Genomic DNA, 19313 nt, shown 5'->3' with positions numbered 1-19313 from the left:
CACGTCGTTTTGTTTCTCGTAGCAGTACAATTTTAATTGTTCTTTTAGATTAAATTTAATAAATGGCTTTTAATTAAAATATATACTTTTTTAAAAAAATATATTAAAAGATATGCAATGCAGAAATGTGAACGCTGTATGTCATAATAACCAATGCCACAATCCCAATCATCCAATCAGTTTTTATTGCTGAAAATGTAATGATATGACAATTAGGTTAATTCTGAAGTACAGTGGATCTGTTTCTGTGCATACTGAAGATAACAACCACAACAGAAAAAAAAATCAACAGCCCTTTTGTTTACTGAATATTTTATAGTAGCATAGTGCAAACAGGTTACTAGACACTCGGCAAAATTTAACACCCTGCTCTTGTTTTCTTTTGTTGTTAAGAATCATGAGTCATTGCTGGTACAGCAATTGCCTGTAATGGGATATTAGCAGACTATTTAGGACAAAGAAGCGGCCATATGCTGTTTCTGCAGACTAACATTGTCATGAAAAGCAAACGAGCTCCTAGAAATATCCAGTGGCATACATGTGCAAGTCGCAGTTTTCTTGGGCCTAATGATGCGGCATCAGGGGTGATTTAGCTCAGCTCTTCGGTGGTCTAACGATAGAGACCAAAAACGGAGTCAAGGTTCTAGTTTAAAGCTAGTCGAGCATTTGTAAGGCAATCTTAGCATTGAACATTGTTTTGCAATTTGCATCTTAGTGATACTGCAACCTGCAGACACATTTTCCATCGGTGGTCCCCGAGTACCCAAAATCCAGCCCGTTTTCCGCGTGTCTCTCTCAGCCAACACAGGTTTACAGGTGTTTCAAACAATCAGCTAATTAGCAAGCTCTGCATAAACCATCCACAGCTGGGGTACTCGAGGACCGGCGTTGAGAACCAGTTTTACATGAGTGATGATAATAATAATACATAATGGGACTGATGCTGCATTCGAGAATGGTCGCAAATATCCGAGTTCAAACCAGGAAGTGCGTCCGGGAACGCCCCCTTGAACTCGGAAATTCCACTCGCGAAGTCGAAAAAACAAAAAACAAAACAAGGAGCCCGACTTCACCGGCGGACTACAATGTGACGTCACTCTGAATGGCAAAACACAATTTACTCGAGTATAAAACTAGATAGCTTTCTTCATTCATAAATATTCACCATAGCTTCATGTAACGCAACGTACGTGACAGTATTGCCGCTCTTTCCCTGCTTGAAATTAGACGGTAAACTACTTAACTGTACGGAATGCTTCTGAAATAAGATTAAAACAATAAATTAAGCAAAATTGCAAAAAGGTAAGTTTCCTGGAGGTCAAAATGAGTTTTGAGGACCAAAATAAAAAAACAATTTATCACTATCCGCCATTTTGGTTGTTTACGTTCACCTGGAACGCTTTGAGGTCGGAACTGGGAAGTTTCAACTCGGATATTTCCGACTTCCGACCATCCTCGAATGCAGCATGACTATCAAGCAGACGAACAAGAAGTTTAAATGGAAAACTGCTTGTTTTTGTGAAACAAAATTAACGTGGCCGAGTGATGTCACAGTTGCAGGGTGAAGATGGCAGAGGCTCATTTTAGAGTACATAAATAATTTTTTGGGAAGATTTAAAACACACAAACAAAAATGCACACATCATGTTATCCTATCAACAGTGTTGAGTTTTTAATCAATCATATCTTAGACCTTGTTTTGGATATGTCACTGTATTTGTACTCTTATCATTTTCATATTGCATGACTCATTTTTGATATGTTACAAATATGATGTACTGATCTCAGAAACCCCCCCCAAAAAATAATAATAAGATTATGCATCCAAATGTTGTGTTTAAATACTATATTTCAAAGTATTCATGCCCAGTAGTCATATAACTCCCACTGAAAATTCGATGCAATGCATCATCTCCCTTTGTGAATATATGGAACAGTCATTGCACTGGAAATAGAAAACATACTGAAAAGTGAAAATGCTCAAATCCCACGCTCATCTTTGTCACCGGCCGATACGATGCGCAGACATTTGATATACTTTAACATCAGGGAGGTAGAGACGAAGGCCAGCATCAGTCCCTTTCGGTCGGTGACAAGGCCACACAAGCGCTTTGAGAAGGCTGCAGAAAACCAAACATGCAAAATAATATCCTCTGAAATGATGATGAAAATGTGCCCACTCCAAACGGTACGCAGCTGTTTAGTTTTTTTTTGTCACAAACGATGCCGGCGCCTTGGTGCGCTTCCCCAGCCATCGGAAGACGAAAATCCCAAGGACGTCGTCCACAGTGCAGGTAGTTGAGGCGGTAGTCTGTCCAAGGGGGAGGTGTCACGCAGGTGGCTGGCCGACGGGGGCGGAGCCGTTGGCCTTGCTTTTGCTCTTGCGTCCGAGCATGCGGCCGAGCGTGGCGCTCTTGCCGGCCCGCTCGGCGGCGGGAGACTCCAAGTAGACCAGGTCATTGTGCGACTGGCTCATCCCGGGGTCCTTGCGCTGGTGCCGCCGGCGGAAGAACAGCCTGGCGCTCTTCCGAAGGAAGCTGCCTGCAAGTGCAACAAGTGGACAGAGCGGGGGCGGGGGAGATCATCGTGAGTTGTTGTTTTTTTGTTCAACTTTGGTATGATGTAACAGTCATTCAACAATAGACTAGACGGGCACATACAGTACATTCAGTGGATGGAAAAAGTCTACACACCCCTGTTCAAATGCCAGTTTATTGTGATGTAACCAAAAGAGACTGGGAGAAGTACTTTCACTTTTTCAAACCACGTATATGCTCTAACCACGACTCAATTGGGTTTCGCCCCCGCCAGGAGAGTAAGCAAAAATAAACAACAGAGATTAACGGCTGCAAAAGTGTGCACGTCGTAACTCAGGATGTGGCTTTGTTCAGAACCGTTAAACCAATCAGTAGCTTCCATATTATAATGTAAATCCGTGAATGAGCAGCGCTCGCCGGGACTGCTTTTGAGGATTTATTAAAGAAAAAAAAAACCTTCTCCTCTCCCTGTCACCCTTTTTGCTCACGAGCGCGCCGAGCATCTGCCTAATCCGCCTAACGGCAGGAGCGCCACTGTTTGCCCAGGTAAGAAAAATGGAAGGGAAAGCCTACTAAAAGAGCTGAACTTCATTCGGGGTTAATCAGAGGCGATTTGAATCGTGGCAAGTGTGTGCCAACTCCCGATTTAGCACGAGTTTTCATCGGTTAGTTATGAACACAAGCCACATCCCCAGGTATGAGGGTGTGCACACTTATGCAACCACATTACCTAAGTTATTTTTATTCTCCTTCACTACGAGTATTTCCTTTTTTTTCTTCTTTTTTTTTAAGTTGTACAATTAATAGTGAAATATAACTTATCTATACAACAGCTGCCATTTGAACAAAGGGTGTGTAGACTTTTTATATCTACAACAGAAACAGTACATAAAATCAGTGACTACATATTTACAGTGGAACCCCCGAGTAACTAAAAGATACGACCCACAAGTGGTAACTTACTCATGTGGACATAACGTGCGCTTAGGAGTGCTTTCCTCTAAGATGGCAGCACGTAATCATCGCGCAAACGTCGAGACAGTGACGAGGAAAAGAGAGAACAGAAAACAGAACGTGGAACCAACAAAATGAGATAAGACGTGAAAAAACAGCCCAACAGGAACGCGGTCGAGATCTGCTTTGTCATTTTGGAGCACTGAGATGGAAAGAACTTAAACCTCCAAAGTCAAACACAATCCGTTCTTGATGTTGGCAAAAAATAAATAAACACATAAAATATGGAAGTTAACTTGGGGGCAGTTAAAACGACCCATTTTTATTATTTTATCCCGTTAATTATATACCGGTATATGTTTTCGTTTATTACATTTGTTTTTTACTTTATTCTAAATTCTTTTTCATCATATATGTTCTTTTTTCATTTACGGTACATCATTTTTTTCCATTAAAAGTATGTTTTTTTTTGTATTATACAGCACAGTATATATTAGGGCTGCACAATATATCGAAAAAATATCGATATCGCGATATTGGCCCTTGCAATATGGATATCGCAAAGGCACGCAGTAAGTTTTATATGGAATTTTATGCTTTTCATATGAATTTGATCAGTCAGATGCTAACTAAAACGTGCACCGCCATTCAATAGTTGAAAATAAATCAAGACATAATTACAATTAATTAACTAAGATGACATGAAGTTTGCTTATTTTGCCCCATGAAAAATGTTTTTCTTTCATTAGGTAATAAAAATACAATTTCTTTAGGTACATGTTAAATATCACAATAATATCGATATCGCTATGTTCAGCAAGTATATCGCATGTTTTTCCAATATCGTGCAGCCCTAGTATATATTCATTTTTCATTTATTTATGATTTTTATTTAGTTTATTATAAATGCTTTTTCATTCATCATTTGTTTTTTTCATTTACAGTCATTTCTTTCCATTAAAAGTACTTTTTTTTTTTTTTTTAATTAATTTACTTATTATGCAGTACTTCATTGTATATAAAATTTCTATCTCCGGAATGCAATGTCGAGGAGCGACAGGACGGACACCGTTGGAAAGGGTTCGAGAGATACGGCCGCGCAAAGACCAAAAAAAAAATAAAATAAACAAACCAAAAAGCACGCTGTCAAAAAAATTCCCTACCAGTTTTGGGATGCACATTCTTCCAGAAAATTCTGTTTGAACCACAAATTTGTCATTTGACTTTGGAGGTTTCCCTGCACCGCAAAACGACAAATGACACGATGTCTCACCTCTTCTCTTTTTGCAGCTGACCTCCGACACGCACATGGAGAGCGAGGTATGATTTAGATCCTCTCCGACGTGGCCCTCCCAATTCTCGGGAGGACGGCCCACTCCACCGGGACCGTCCTTGTGTTCGGAACCCTCCGGCGGGCTGCTGGCGCCGGACGCAATGGCCGTGGTCATATCCTGAGAGGAACTTTCGTCGGACATGGAAGCGTCCATCGCTGCCGCATAGCCCGCCATCAGAGCCAGCTCGTCGTCCTGAGACAACGGCGTCTGGGGGGGAAATAACCGCAGTTAAAGGTCGAGTATGCCGGTTTCGCTCAGGAAAATGCACTTTTTAAATACAGGATTTAAACACACTACTTCTCAATTTACAGATCTGTGTTTTTCTTAATGTGTGGTGGTGATTTTGTCTGCTCTGCGATTGGCTGGAGGGGTGTAAACACTGTCTTGCCACAGTAAACGTCCCGCTGTTTACAAAACAAACACAAAATGGCAAAATACAGGATGGAGGGGGTGCGGTTGTAGGACAAAATCACCACCACACGTTAAGAGAAGCCCAGATCTGTAAATTGAGAAGTAGTTTGTTTGTTTAAATCCTGTATTTAAAAAGTGCCTTTTTCCAGAGTGAAACCGGCAGATTGGGCCTTTAAGCGGAAAAAGAAAAAGAAAAAAAAAAGGGTGCTTTTGGGGGGGTTAACGCATCCTTACTTTGGCGATCCCGGAGATGATGATGGTGCTCTTCTTCACCGGGGACCTGAGCTTCTGCTTGGCGGACTGGTGCAGTTGTTTGATGGCCGCCTCAGCCACGGGGTCGGTGCCGTTGAGCATCAGCAACTCGGTGTCCGAAGACGACAGCGCCTTGCTAACCGTGGCGCCCAACATGGACATCTGCTCCGAAACGCGGCGCTCTGAACGTTTGGGCTTCGGGGCCATTGCTCTTTGTGAAGAATCTGAATGTAAAGACAACAGATTTTCAGGTCATAAGGAATGTCAAGATTATTGGCCTTCAAATATCAGCCAAAAACAACTGTTTTTAAAACATCGCTAGCCTAGCGCTAACAGGAACTTAGCAAAGGCTAACAGGAAGGTAGCATCAACTTCGGGAGTGTTTTTCCTTCAAATAACCAATATCCACACACAAATCTTGTGGGAACACATACCAACAGATACGCAAAGGCACAAATTCTTTCCAATGTGTGAAAAACGAGTTTTTTTTAAATAATTCAATCGCAACTTTCTTCTGTACACCATGGCTGCATGGCACCACACTGCCCCCAAGAGGCCAAAACGCACAGGAACAGTCAGTACTTCAATTGCTATTATTTGAGTTTATTCTTCTTTCACTTTCTTATTGTTTTTATTTTGTCATTGTCCTTTCAAGTTATATATTATAAAGTTGATATTTCAAGAATTCAAACAATTTCTTTTTTTGAAATTCAAGCATGCAAACATCCAAGGATTTGTCTTAACACATTTTCACATGACATGGCACGAAATACAAGACTTAAACATAAAAATATATAAAAGAAAAGGTTAATACTTTACAACAGTTGTAAAAAAAAAAAAAAAAAAAGTAAGAATGGTTTTATTAGTGACACATAAATCTATACAATAACCTTGTATACTTCATGATTTTTTTTTTTAATATGGACTTGAAGGGGTTCATTTTTTGCATTATAATCTGCAGATTAATCGGTAATCTGTATTTTTTTTTTCTGCCAGTAATCGGTATCGTGGTCAGCCTCCAAAAATGCACATGGAGTGGAGTCATTTCTGTCGTACCAATGCTGAGTCCGGGAGGGAGCATTCGGCCCGGTTTGCTCTTGACGGCGGTGACGGTGGTGACCACCGTGCCACAGGGCATGACGGTCCGGTCCATCTCCACCCTCTTGGTGGAGGCCGGGGTTGGCGGCTGCCAGGACCTCACCTCACTGGGGTCCAGGTAGGTAAACTGAAGAATGAGGTACAACATTGTTGCTGGAAAATCTCAGATAGAAGAAGAAAAAAAAAAAAAAAGAAGGCGAAGAGGGTCTTACATCAGTAGTAAGTGATCCCGTCACGACATCTTTGGTCGTGAGTGAAAATGTTTGTTTTCCTTTGGGCTGCTTCCGAACGAGGTCAAAAGGCACTGACACCTGGCCCAGAAAGCTGTCTGAAATAGAGAACAGAGAGTTTGGTGAAAACGAGGGCTGGCTTTAAAAAAATGTTTTCATTCATAAACAAAATCATCCTTTGCAAAAATTAATTTGGAATTTAATGTTTCTGGAATTTGTATAATGTCCTCGATAGTTAAGAAGAATTTATGTTCCATATGTCCATATCCAAATGTCTAAATAAATAAATGACTAAAAGTGAAAATAAAAACGGATTTATTTCCATTTATATTAACTTTTTTAGATATAATTTTCGAATTATATTTTTTTATATTCATTTTTATTTTCACTTTTAGACATTTATTTATTTATTTAGTCCTTTATTTGTTTAGAATTTTGGCACTTTTGGACGCCATAATTACTTGCATAAATTAAAATGGCAAAAAACAAAAAACAAAAAAAAACGACCCCAATAATTTGGCATGAACAAATATTCAGAATGTCATACGCACACATTTATTAAATGCTTTACTTTAATGCATGTAGTTATGTTTATTGCTCAAACAACCTGTGCTATCCTTAACATAACGTGCGGTCAAAATGAGTAGCGCGATTAATCTGTGATAATACATGTTTAATGCGATCATTTTTTTGTGATTAATCAATGAGTTAACACTTTTTTTTTTTTTATTTATTTTGAAAGCACTAAAAAAAACGAATAACTCACCTTCTTGAGGTTGTCCATCATTCATCAATAGAATAACAAGCTCTTTTGAGCGGCCATTCAGTTCGCTGGAAGGCACAAATATTACAGGAAGTGAGAAAATACGACTTTTGAGAGTACTCGTTGTTGTTGTTTTTTGTGTGATGCTTGTGTGCTGTGAATTTTACAAGACAAACGGCTGATCCCAGGCAGGATTGTCCGTGTTCTTCAAAACGGGTGTGTGAAACTTTTGTGGTGGGTCATCTAACTGCAGGACACACAGAGGACTTATGCTGCCTGCAATAAAAATGAAGAAAGAAATCAATGAACATCTAAAGTATATCAATACTGTTGAACAATGGAATACTGCAGCCCGTTACCAAGGCCAACTTTCAACCCGGAGACATGATAAATGTACATATCAGTAAACATTTTTAACTGTGTCTGAAGAAGAGTCAGACGCATTCAACAGACTTGACAGCTCATCAAAGAAAATGTCAATATTGCTTTGGCAACTTCCTGTTCCTCATTTTTAATCCACAGAATGAATGACTGTACATATATTTGACTTGTGATTGCAGGAAGTGACGTGGTGAGCCAAAATCAAACGCCCGACCACAGTTCGGATTCTGAAGCAGAAGCAGGTGCGCGCGATCATCTTACCTGCAGCACGTTCCTGCTGACCGAGTGTCACGCGAATGTTTTTCACCAGCAGCTTCCAGTCGTGGGCGCGAGGAGGTTTGGGAGGTGAAAACACTTTGTTGTTCGGTTCCTGTTGAATGAAGGGAACCGAGTAGGTGTCGAATTGTACATTGAATATAATTTGATATATTAACCAAAACTTTGAAAGTAAGTGTTGGTATCGGCCCAATACTGACACCTGGTATACGGAACAAAACGTTAATCCTCTCTATCTGCGACGGTACCCTGAACGCACCATTTTGCTTGCGTAGCATTAGCAACTAGCAAGTATGTTATTCTGGTTATTCTGTTGTCCCTAAACGTCCTTTTAAGCCATTTAATGACATCGCAGTTGGAGTTAACTTGTAAAACTAAACACACGACATTACGAATTACATCCACTGTATATTTAAATACAAAACATGCTTCGTTTTTAAGACATCGCTAACCTAGCGCTAACAGGAAGTTAGCAAAGCTAAGAGGAAGTTAGCGTCGACTTCGGGAGTGTTTTTCCTTCAAATAACGAATAGCCACAAACAAATGTTGCGGGAACACATAGCCACAGATGAGATAACATTACGCAAAGGCACAAATTCTGCCCAATGTGTGAAAAAAACGAGTTATTTTCATAGAATTCAATCGCAACTTTCTTCTGCACTCACTTTAAGTGTGTACGCCATGGATGCACGGCACTACACTGCCCCCAAGAGGCTAAAACACACATGAACACTGAGTATTTGTTCTATTTTTTTTTTTAGTTGCTATTATTTTATTTAGTTTCTATTCTTATTTGACTTTCTTATTGTTTTTATTTTGTCATTGTCTTTTCAAATTATATTAATTATAGTTAGCTCAAGTTCAAATACTTTCTTTTCTCAAAATTCAAGGTTGCAAACATCCAATGATTTAATGATGTCTTAACACACATTTCCACATGACATGGCACGAAATACAATCCCAGAGGTCGTAGGTTAGCCCAGATTCTGCAGATTAATCGTCATCTGTATTTTTTTCTGCCAAAAATTGGTATCGGCCTAAAAAATAAAAATAAATTAAAAAAATAAAATAAAAAAAAATAAAAAATAAAAAATAAATAAAAAGAGTGTATTTTCTGCAACAAAATAACTCAAATCAATCAAAGTGAAGCGTGTCAAACATGTCCTCACAGAGCTTAAATATGAAAGAGTCCAGAAATGAAACAGTAAGCGAAACGTTTTGCCTCTTTTGGCGCTCTTGAAATGAGGCATGACTCAACCACCCACCTTGACCTCAGAGGCCCGAGAAGGCTTGCAGCTCAATAAGACAGACGGTCGCGTTGCGCACAGCACTTGCCTCAGCTGCTCCTTGACTGCTGCTGCGCAGGAAGTGCTGACACTGTCCTGATAAGACAAACAGTCGTCAAATGACATTTTCAACATGGAAATCAAACATTTTGCCATTTTACATAGAAGTCTCTGTCGCGAGATCCATACGTGATCTGCGGAAGGAAATTACCTGCATCAAACCGGGTTTCACCTGCACCATTTCTGCCTCCAGGTGAGCAATCCCCCAGCTCACTCTGACCCGATCTTCATCAAATTGCAACTGGAGCTCAACCTGAGGGACACGGACGGACAATATTTCAGTTGATTTGTAATGAATCCAGAATGTATGGCATGTTTGCTCATTTCATTGCATGACAGAAAATAATAGACTTTATCACAATATTCTAATATTCTAAGACGGTCCTGTATGATATATGGTTTATGTTACCCCCACTTTAAATAATATATACACTAAAAATGATCTACATTTGCACTTATTACTACTGTACTACTAACACCAACTGCACTTCCACATCTTAAAGTTCACTCTTATCTCCTTAATTATAATTACAGTATCTAAAATGTCCCATTTTTCAAAGACAAGTTCAATTGATAACTGAGCAAAATTCTATTGACAAACCGAAAAGAGGTTAAAAAAAAAACAAAAGTCCACAGCAAAATGAAAGCCAGCTGTTACGAGATGACGTAAAAGAGGAACACGACAAACTGCAGGTGCCAATCATGTTCTGGCGTGCCTGGATTTTAAACATTGGACTCCAGAACTGCCTGCGTAATAACAAATACGCCAGATGAAGAAAAAAAACAACACATCAGATAGCAATAAAGCATAGCATTTTTTTTTTTTTAAACAAAGGGACAAAAATCATTTGGCAGAAAAGGCTTTCAGCATCACTGAATAGCATGAAATATTTTGAAAGCTCACACAACAGTGCTTTGGTATTTAACGGCGTAAAGCGTGTTAGCATAACAGTTGGCACAAAAAAGTGTCACGTGGCGGCGCTCACGTGGGTTGAAAGGCCCTCAGCTACTTTCAATTGTGGGCACCAGCGCGTATTATTGTGAGCCACGCCGTCATGGCTGGATGGATGGATGGATGGATGGATGGATGGATGGATGGATGGATGGATGGATGGATGGACTCTTATTGAAAAGGCTTTCGGACCTTTCCAGACAAGCCGAAACAGCGAGAGCAAACGACGAAACCTCTTTTTTTTTTTTTTTTGCTGACCCACAGTTTCTAATCCCGACTTCAGTTCTCTCTGGTCACTCACTCGAGTTGTATTTATGGTCCGAAGAGCTCAGGGAGCGCCCGAGGTGTGACAAGCACCTTATTGGTTTAAAAATAATCTTTATACAAGTGGGTTAGCCTGCATAGGAGATCTTAAAGTGAACCTAAATACGGGATAAAAGCTTAGCGGAGCTAAAATCGGACGACCTGCTCGTTGAGTCCGATGAGGGGAAGATAAACTAAGAACAGAAAAACATTTCAGTTGATGACTGATGTGCTAATTTGAGGCGCTGAGTCGCCAACGTGCTATCGAGTTGCCAGTGCTAGTCGCTGGCAAAATCGATTCGATTCAATTCAGAAGTGCCCGATTCGATTCGATTCGATTTACGATTCACATTGATTTTTGATTCAGTTAACACATTCACTGCCAGCCCAGCAAAAAATGTAATCATTTGACGTCTTTTTCCGTCAATGGCAGTGAATGAGTTAAGGATTTCATGCAGCACCATCCATCCATCTTCTACCGCTTATCCGAGGTCGGGTCGCGGGGGTGGGGAAAGCCGCTTTAGGAGGGAAACCCAGACTTGCCTCTCCCCAGCCACTTCAACCAGCTCCTCCGGCGGGATCCCAAAGGCGTTCCCAGGCCAGCCGAGAGACAGACGTCTCTCCAGCGTGTCCTGGGTCATCCCCGGGGACTCCCGCAGGTGGGACATGCCCGGAACACCTCATCCGAACCAGATGCCCGAGCCACCTCAGCTGGCTCCTCTCTACGCGGAGGATCAGCGGCTCGACTCTGAGTCCCTCCCGGATGACCGAGCTTCTCACCCTCTCTCTTACTTGGTACATTAGTAAGAAAAATATGAATATTAACATTTATAATTGATTCCGATACAGTGACATTAATCATGTATGTTTTATTGACCATAAACCATAAATAATAATTGAAATCAATTACAGCCACAGCGCTATATAAATAAAGTGGCAAAAACACTCTGGCAAATCACACATTTACATTCCTGTGGCAGATTTTATGCTAAGGTTCCAGTGTAGTAATAATTGGAAAAATAAATGTGCATTTTTAGGGTTGGAACAGCCATGTAACTAGGGGCGTGAAAACCAAATAAAAAGAGAGGGCGAGGAGAGGATGTTTTTTTTTATACCTCCACTGTGCTAATATCATATTTCAGAAAAGCATACGAACAATTTAGATGAGGTCGGACAGTTTCACAGGCCATGAGCCTGACAGCGATTGCAGTGAAGCATTTGGGACATTTGCCAAGCCCCAGACGGAGACGGATACCTCAACCATGTCATCTCATGCTACCGAGAGGCAGTGATCCAATTGTGGGCCGCGTGTCACTTTAAATAAGATCTCACATTTCACACTGTGTATAAAAGGTACAGATGACTCTTGTTTGCTATAGAGGTGAACTTCAGTACATTTACCTGCAGCTCCAGTGGGGAGACACACGCTGTGTATTTACACGGATCTGCCGATGGTGACGTGGCCGTGGCCACACCAACGGAGAACTGAAGCTTCTCACCCACCACGTAGCAGCAAGCGGCCTATTGGAGGAAGACGGCGAGCCAATCAAAAGCCGTACATCTGCAACAACTACCAATGGGTGAAACCTACGTTGAGTTTGAAAGGAGGGGCGCTCAAATATGGGGAAAAAAATAAAATAAATCGCGATTATTTTGGCAATACTGTAATTGAAATCACGATTATTCAAACGATTATTTTTTTGGTACAAACCAAGAAAATATTTAAGCATTTAAAATAATAAATATTCATTTTGGACCAAACAGAATGTAATATTTATGTATTCATTTATTTATTTATTTACTATGTTGGCAAAAACGTGCAGTCGGACGATCATTTATTTTTCTTGGAACAAAACAAGAAAATGTTAAAAATATTAAGACCAATTAAAAAAAAAAAAAAAAAAAAAAAGAAACATAATTATGTAAGTTCCTTTTGGACCAAACAGAATTTACAATAATATATATTTATAATAATAATATATTTATTTATTTGGCAAAAATTTGGAAGTTGTGCAGTCGGACGATCATTTATTTTTCTTAGAACAAAACAAGAAAATGTTAAAAATATTAAGACCAATTTAAAAAAGAAAAAGAAAAAAAAGAAACATAATTATGTAAGTTCCTTTTGGACCAAACAGAATTTACAATAATATATATTTATAATAATAATATATTTATTTATTTGGCAAAAATTTGGAAGTTGTGCAGTCGGACGACCATTTATTTTTTGGCACGAAAAAAGAAAATATTTAAACGTAAAAAACAAAGAAAAAAAAAATATAACGACAAATAAAATTATTTGAAACACTATAATTAACTAAATGTATTCAATTAGTTACTGTTTTTTTAACATTTAAAAAAGGTGCAAATGTATAAATTTAAACAACTCAAAAATTAGTATTAATAATCTTTTTTTTTCCCCCGATTACGCTGGTTTTGTAATTGTGGAGTATGATAATTGAAATTGTAATTGAAATCTAATTTTAAAATTCTAATTAAGTGAAGCCATAAAATGACGGGCAGATACTAACAACTCCACGAATCATGCCTTGTCAAAAGAAATTTGCGTTAAATATGCAGCAATGTGGATTCTTGCGTGAGGGATCGCAAAACTGAATCAATAAACGTGTGGCTAAAGTTTTTGTGTGGATAATATACGGGTATGTTATATGTGAATAGGTGAATTTGCAAATGTCCACTGTATTGTTACATCAAATGTACCTTGTCTTTGGCTGATCTCTTGAAGCGGGACACCTGGCTGATCATGAGCTCAGATGCTTCGACGTCATCTTCATCGAAAGTCAGAATAATAGGACTCTGATCCAAGAAAAAGCCAAAAAAAAACATTCAAATTAGCTTCACCCAAGCGAGTGGCAACCTACTGAGCAAAATACCTGAGCTGTCTTTAATTGCAAATGCACTATCACTGCATGCACAGACCTGCCACAACCATCTGCACATCTAATGACATCATCTGCTGTTATAATCAGCTCAGTTTGATTCATAACTATGCTTATTATCGGGTGTAAACAAGAGCACTGGCATCTGCCCCCCCCCAAAAAAATAACGTTCACGTTCAATTATAATTCACAATTTGACAAGGGTTATTTATTGAACGTGAAAATGTGGTGACGAGGAAAGTTCTTATAAGCACTTACTCCACTCCTCTCCCTTGATTGTGAATTCAAAGCCTTGCACCACGCTCCTCTCCACTGACTTTTCCAGCTATTCAGTGACAGCGCCCATCCTAGCAGAGAGGCGGCTTCCTCCTTCGCCGCATTGTCCTCTGCTACGGTCTTCTCTGACCCTGTTGCCCTTAGTTGGAAATACTGTACAAAATACAGTAACAGGGTAACCAGGGAAGCAATAAAAAGTGTGACCATACATAGCCACTGTGGATCATCCAGACCAAAATATGAACTGGAACTTTCCAGGTCGGACATTCTTTGATGGTGAAAACGAAAGACTACAAGCTTAAACACACACCTCCAGTGAAAGTGTTGCCTTTACATCATCAGTTTTGCTTGTACAAAATCAATTAAAGCAATTATTCTTTACTAATAATAAACAGGTTGCACTCAATCCCCAAATAAATGATGCTTATTGTCCATGTTGCTACTTGAGGTTACGTCAATCCAAGTCCCAGGTAGAAACGGCGACAGCCTCTTACAAACTCCACATGTAATCGCTAAAGGTTCATTTTTAGTATCAAGCGAGTCTGCATAATAATAATAATAATAATAATAATACGCCTCCCCAATGCATTCGTTTGTTAGCTCAATTGGCTAATCCCGGCTAAGGCTCCCTTAACCAGCTCATTAGCAGCGAGGACTGCCAAACTTTCCCCTAAAAGGAATTATATCCAAAGTCCACTGTGAGGCGCCAGAAGATGGTGTCCAATTTTAAAACAAGGTTCCGGTGAAACATGTTGGAAAAAGATGAAGAGAGACACTGTGCCTCTCCACTCTTGAGTAGGTTTGTATGTGCGGCGTAACTGTACGAGAAGTTAACCGTTCGGAAAACGATATGTGGCACAAACTGTAAGTCCCACAATGCACCGCGAGGTGTATTCGATGGTTTGCTTTCGTTTCAAAAAACTTTGTATATCGTACGTGTGTGCCATACTTGTTTATATAGCCTATATACCATTGTCATGAAGTATATGTCATTGTTATTATTATCAGTGAGATGTGGTTTTAAAATATACACTATTTGTTAATTTATAATATAGGTTATTTTGGCCTAGCTAACTTGCCGTACTGTACTACTGACGTCACCACCGTAGCTTCCGGTCTCATTTGTAGCTAACATTTAGCTCGGTAGCTTGACGTTGCAATAATAATCGTGGACAGAAATATAACAATTTGGATTATCTGTAGATAATCACACGACATATTATCATAATAGTTAATTTGTTGTTCCGCTCGTCCGTCACGGTAATCAAATACAGGTCTAGCAGTGAGCTAACACTAAATGTAGTTTGTAAACAGACGCCATCACTGCCATCAGTTATCGCATGTGAGTAGGTTCTAAAAAACAGTTTTGGCAATGAACTGTCGATCTGAGCTGCTTGAAGTCACCGTGGAGGCGAGGCAAGTTGAAGAGGCAATACTGTCTTTGCTGCACACAATTTTAATGCACCGCAGCACTGGAAAATTTCACTACAAAAAGGAAGGCACCTACTCTATTGGTACAGTTGGGACTGTGGACATCGACTGCGATTTCATCGACTTTACTTTTATCAGAGTTGGCTCGGATGAGCTTGACAGGATGCTCAAAAAAGCTGTGTCGGAATTCAAGGTACTCTTCCTTTCAGGGCGTTTTAATGATGCAGCTGAGAACCTGTCACCTGACCCACCTGAACATGTTTGCTTACAGGACGCATTGAGCATCTCTGGCAGCGATGGCATCGGTCAAATTTCCCTGGAATTCTACCAGAAGAAAAAGTCCCGCTGGCCTTTCTCTGACGAGTGTATTCCCTGGGAGGTGTGGAGCATCAAAGTCAATGTCGTCAACCTCGCCAACGAGCAGGAGAGGCAGATCTGCAGAGAGAAGGTGGGGGAAAAACTCGCCGAGAAGGTGATCAACGTCGTCGAGGTCATCAACCGCCACGATTACGTGCCCAAGATGCCCACCCAGTCCGAAGTGGACAATGTGTTTGACACCAGTTTGAGGGAAGTCCAGCCTTATCTCCACAAGATCACGTACCAGATTACTGACTCTCTGGGCACGTCTGTGAGCACCACCATGAGAAGGCTGATAAAAGACACCCTGGCACTGTGAAGTTAACCCGGCTCGCACTACACACGAATCCATCAGGATTAGTTCTGATAGGAACTCTTTAGGAAAAGGACAGGCACTTACCAAGAGGAGATTGAGTGGACAACATTAATTAGGGCTCCATCATATAACCAGTAGTCATCCAGTCAGGAGTGAAACTCATTTTTTTTCAGCTATAAAACCTTACAAAATTGTGTCCCATTCGAAACTGATGCTATGTATAATCTCTCTTTTCTCTTACGGCAAACCTGACGCGTTCCGCTTCCTTGTTTCTCTTCTATGTGCGACAGTGCTGGTTTGTAAACAACCTACGCTATTATTCACTACTCTTGATCCGTTTTGTTTTTGTTTGTGAAGTATTTGTACAATTATTTAATTCCTTATCCTCGCCTGAAAACGTTCACAAATGCAACATTAACTGTAGTTCATACATCAACATTCTGTTGCTGACATTGTCGCCTCTAAATTGTTCAAATGATTTATATGTAATTTATTGTAAAAAAAAAAAAAAAAATCTCTTTAAATGAAAGACTTTGTCCATTCATGTGTGTTTGCCTGATGACACATTTACAGCTTTTGTTTGTGTTTTAGGCATGGATGATGAGCAAAAAGGTACACTTGTTCCTGTTTTAAAAAAAAAAAAAAAAAAACTACTTGGAAATTCATAATACATTATATACATAATTCAAACGGCAATAAAATAGCATCAGTTCCTTAGCTGCACTTCCTGACAGTTGATAATTGAAGCTACACAATGTGGTGTCTGTATGAAATTTAAAGTGATAGTTCACTTATTTAGCCCATTCTAACAATAAAAAGATATTTTGTCTCTAAATTAATTTGATACTTTAATTCTTTTTTCACGTACAATTTGTACATTTAAAAATACATTTTGCAACTTGCTGTCGACTGAAAATGACATCACAAAGGGCTCAGGTAACCAATCACAGCTCACCTGTTTTCTTGGTTTGGTCATGTGACATTCACAAGCTGAGCTGTGATTGGTTACTTGAGCCCTTTGTGATGTCATTTTCAGTCGACAGCAAGTTGCAAAATGTGTTTTTAAAAAGGTACTAATTGTACATGAAAAATAATGAAAATATCAAATTTATTATCGGCAAAATATTCATGTTTGACTGCCAAAAATGGCTAAATAAGTAAAGTATCCCTTTAACTACACATTTTTAAGTCAAATTTAGAAAAGGTCATTCATGAATTGTCATAGCTACTGTTTTTGGTCTGTTGAAAGAACTTAAATATATTTGTTTAAACATTTCAAATAAATATATAGCACATTTTTAATACCCATTTTGAAAAAAAAAAAAAAGCATTCACATTGTGTCATACACAATCAATGTGACTCTTTATTACAGAGCTAAAGCACAAAAACTGTAGAAAAAACTCAAACGGCTGCAAAAAAGCAACAATGACACAACCGATGTTGATACAAATATTATTGCAAGTAGAGCACAAGTGTACTAAAAAGTTTTCTCTTAACTAACAAAACTGGTACAAAACCTCAGGAACACATCCATGTACACAATCCTAATAAATCTCAAGAACAGTACAGAAAGTTTCTCACAAAGAATTTAAGAGCACTATTGTGTCAATATCACCATAAGGTGCTTTTGAGACGTCCATTTCACTCCCCCAAATCTGTGCACATGCAAATCCCATGATGTGAACCTGCTGACAGGGTGGACATTTTTGGCTAATGTTAGCAATTTTATGAGCGCAATGGTTGACCCTCACTTAGTAACACAATTTGGTTAACAAGCTCACTGTGTACCGTTTAACAAATAGAGTTAAAATTTATCAAGGATTTACAGTATATCAGTTTACATTTCACTATGACAGAGTGGACATTTTTGGCTAATGTTAGCATTTTTTTAGCACAATGTTTGACCTTCACTTTAGCAACACGATTTGGTTAGCAAGCTCACTGTGTACCATTTAACAAATAGAGTTGAAATTTTTTTCAAGGATTTACAGTCTATCAGTTGACATTTCACTATGACAGAATGGACATTTTTGGCTAATGGTAGCATTTTATGAGTGCAATGGTTGACCCTCACTTAGTAACACAATTTGGTTAACAAGCTCACTGTGTACCATTTAACAAATAGAGTTGAAAAAAATTTCAAGGATTTACAGTCTTATCAGTTGACATTTCACTATGACAGAATGGACATTTTACCATTGACATCCAACAACACATAATATGACAAATTGCCCAACACATACTCTACAAGAAGGCCTAAGAGAGAGAGAGAGAGAAAAAAAAAAAGTCAGTTCAGTGGGTTTTGAAAGGGGAAGTTGCCCCATTTTGATGACAATTTCTTATTCAATATGATCATCAAATTGAATATACATGATCAAAATTACTTCATAAAGTAACTTGTGCTCAATAAAACCATATAAAACGTTTTTTTTTATTTTTCCATCAGTTAACCACAGACTAGTGTATGAAACGTGTTAAAAAATAAAAATAAAAATAAAAATAAAAAATCCCATAAAATGAAGTAAGGGCATTTTCAATGACATCATCGTACTGGTATGTTTAAGAACTAAGTTTCATCAATACTTTCATGAGTGATTCTGATCAGGACACCAAAAGCACTTAATAGTGATATTGACCTATTATCAAAGAAAAAAGAAAAAATCTGCCACACCAAAGCCTGTGTTGCCACTGAGAGGCGCTATTTGAATTTTGCAGCTCCCAAACGTTATCGCCATTAATTTATACATATTTCTCAATTTTTACAATAAAACCAAAGCAAAAGTACATGTACGTACTAGTACAAGAATACAAACTGTGACACGCCTAGGCTACAATCAAAACACAATTTAAAGTGACCGTCACCTTAGGAAGCAAGAACGCATAAGCCATGATAATAAACAATTGTGCAATCAAGCGTTCCTGATGTTACTACATGAACGGAATCATCATTACTGAAAAAATGTGTAGGTTAACCAGAAACCTATCAATCTTATTGTCATATGAAGCCCACTTTGTTGACATGTTTGATTGTATATTATACAATTCTCTAATACTGGTGTCACGCGGGGAAGGCTAACTCACTCAGAGGTGTCCTGTGGATATAGAATTATTATAATTATTCTTAAATAACATTTCTTACTATAAATTTCAAGTACAGTACATAATGAGAAAAGCCTGTCTTATATTATCCAATAT

The 19313-nt window shown here is 38.9% G+C and overlaps 2 protein-coding genes across 4 annotated transcripts; one reads left to right on the top strand and one right to left on the bottom strand.

Moving 5' to 3' along the window:
* Positions 1 to 162: 162 nt before the first annotated feature.
* c2cd2 (C2 calcium dependent domain containing 2) lies at positions 163 to 14857 on the bottom strand. Of its 3 annotated transcripts, none has more exons than XM_077504699.1 (14): positions 14324 to 14857; positions 13996 to 14166; positions 13559 to 13654; positions 12239 to 12358; positions 9734 to 9835; positions 9502 to 9618; positions 8222 to 8330; positions 7747 to 7855; positions 7583 to 7647; positions 6799 to 6914; positions 6545 to 6713; positions 5471 to 5712; positions 4765 to 5032; positions 163 to 2541 (listed from the first exon to the last, which is right to left on the bottom strand). In XM_077504699.1, exons 3-14 carry the CDS (start codon positions 13601 to 13603, stop codon positions 2330 to 2332), a joined length of 1674 nt encoding a protein of 557 aa, XP_077360825.1. In that variant the 5' UTR covers positions 13604 to 13654; positions 13996 to 14166; positions 14324 to 14857; the 3' UTR covers positions 163 to 2329. The 3 variants fall into 3 exon arrangements, with proteins under 3 accessions (XP_077360825.1, XP_077360823.1, XP_077360824.1); XM_077504698.1 differs by adding an exon at positions 3501 to 3537 and having other exon boundaries at positions 2314 to 2541; positions 13996 to 14857; XM_077504697.1 differs by having other exon boundaries at positions 13996 to 14857.
* Positions 14858 to 15093: 236 nt separating this feature from the next.
* Positions 15094 to 16634, top strand: atg101 (autophagy related 101). The gene is made up of 2 exons (XM_077504922.1): positions 15094 to 15637; positions 15716 to 16634. Exons 1-2 carry the CDS (start codon positions 15386 to 15388, stop codon positions 16118 to 16120), a joined length of 657 nt encoding a protein of 218 aa, XP_077361048.1. The 5' UTR covers positions 15094 to 15385; the 3' UTR covers positions 16121 to 16634.
* The last annotated feature ends 2679 nt before the right edge of the window (positions 16635 to 19313 follow it).

Source organism: Festucalex cinctus, chromosome 18 (genome assembly GCF_051991245.1).
Source record: "Festucalex cinctus isolate MCC-2025b chromosome 18, RoL_Fcin_1.0, whole genome shotgun sequence".
NCBI classification, from domain to species: Eukaryota; Metazoa; Chordata; class Actinopteri; order Syngnathiformes; family Syngnathidae; genus Festucalex; species Festucalex cinctus.
This window is presented reverse-complemented; position numbering and strand designations above follow the sequence as displayed.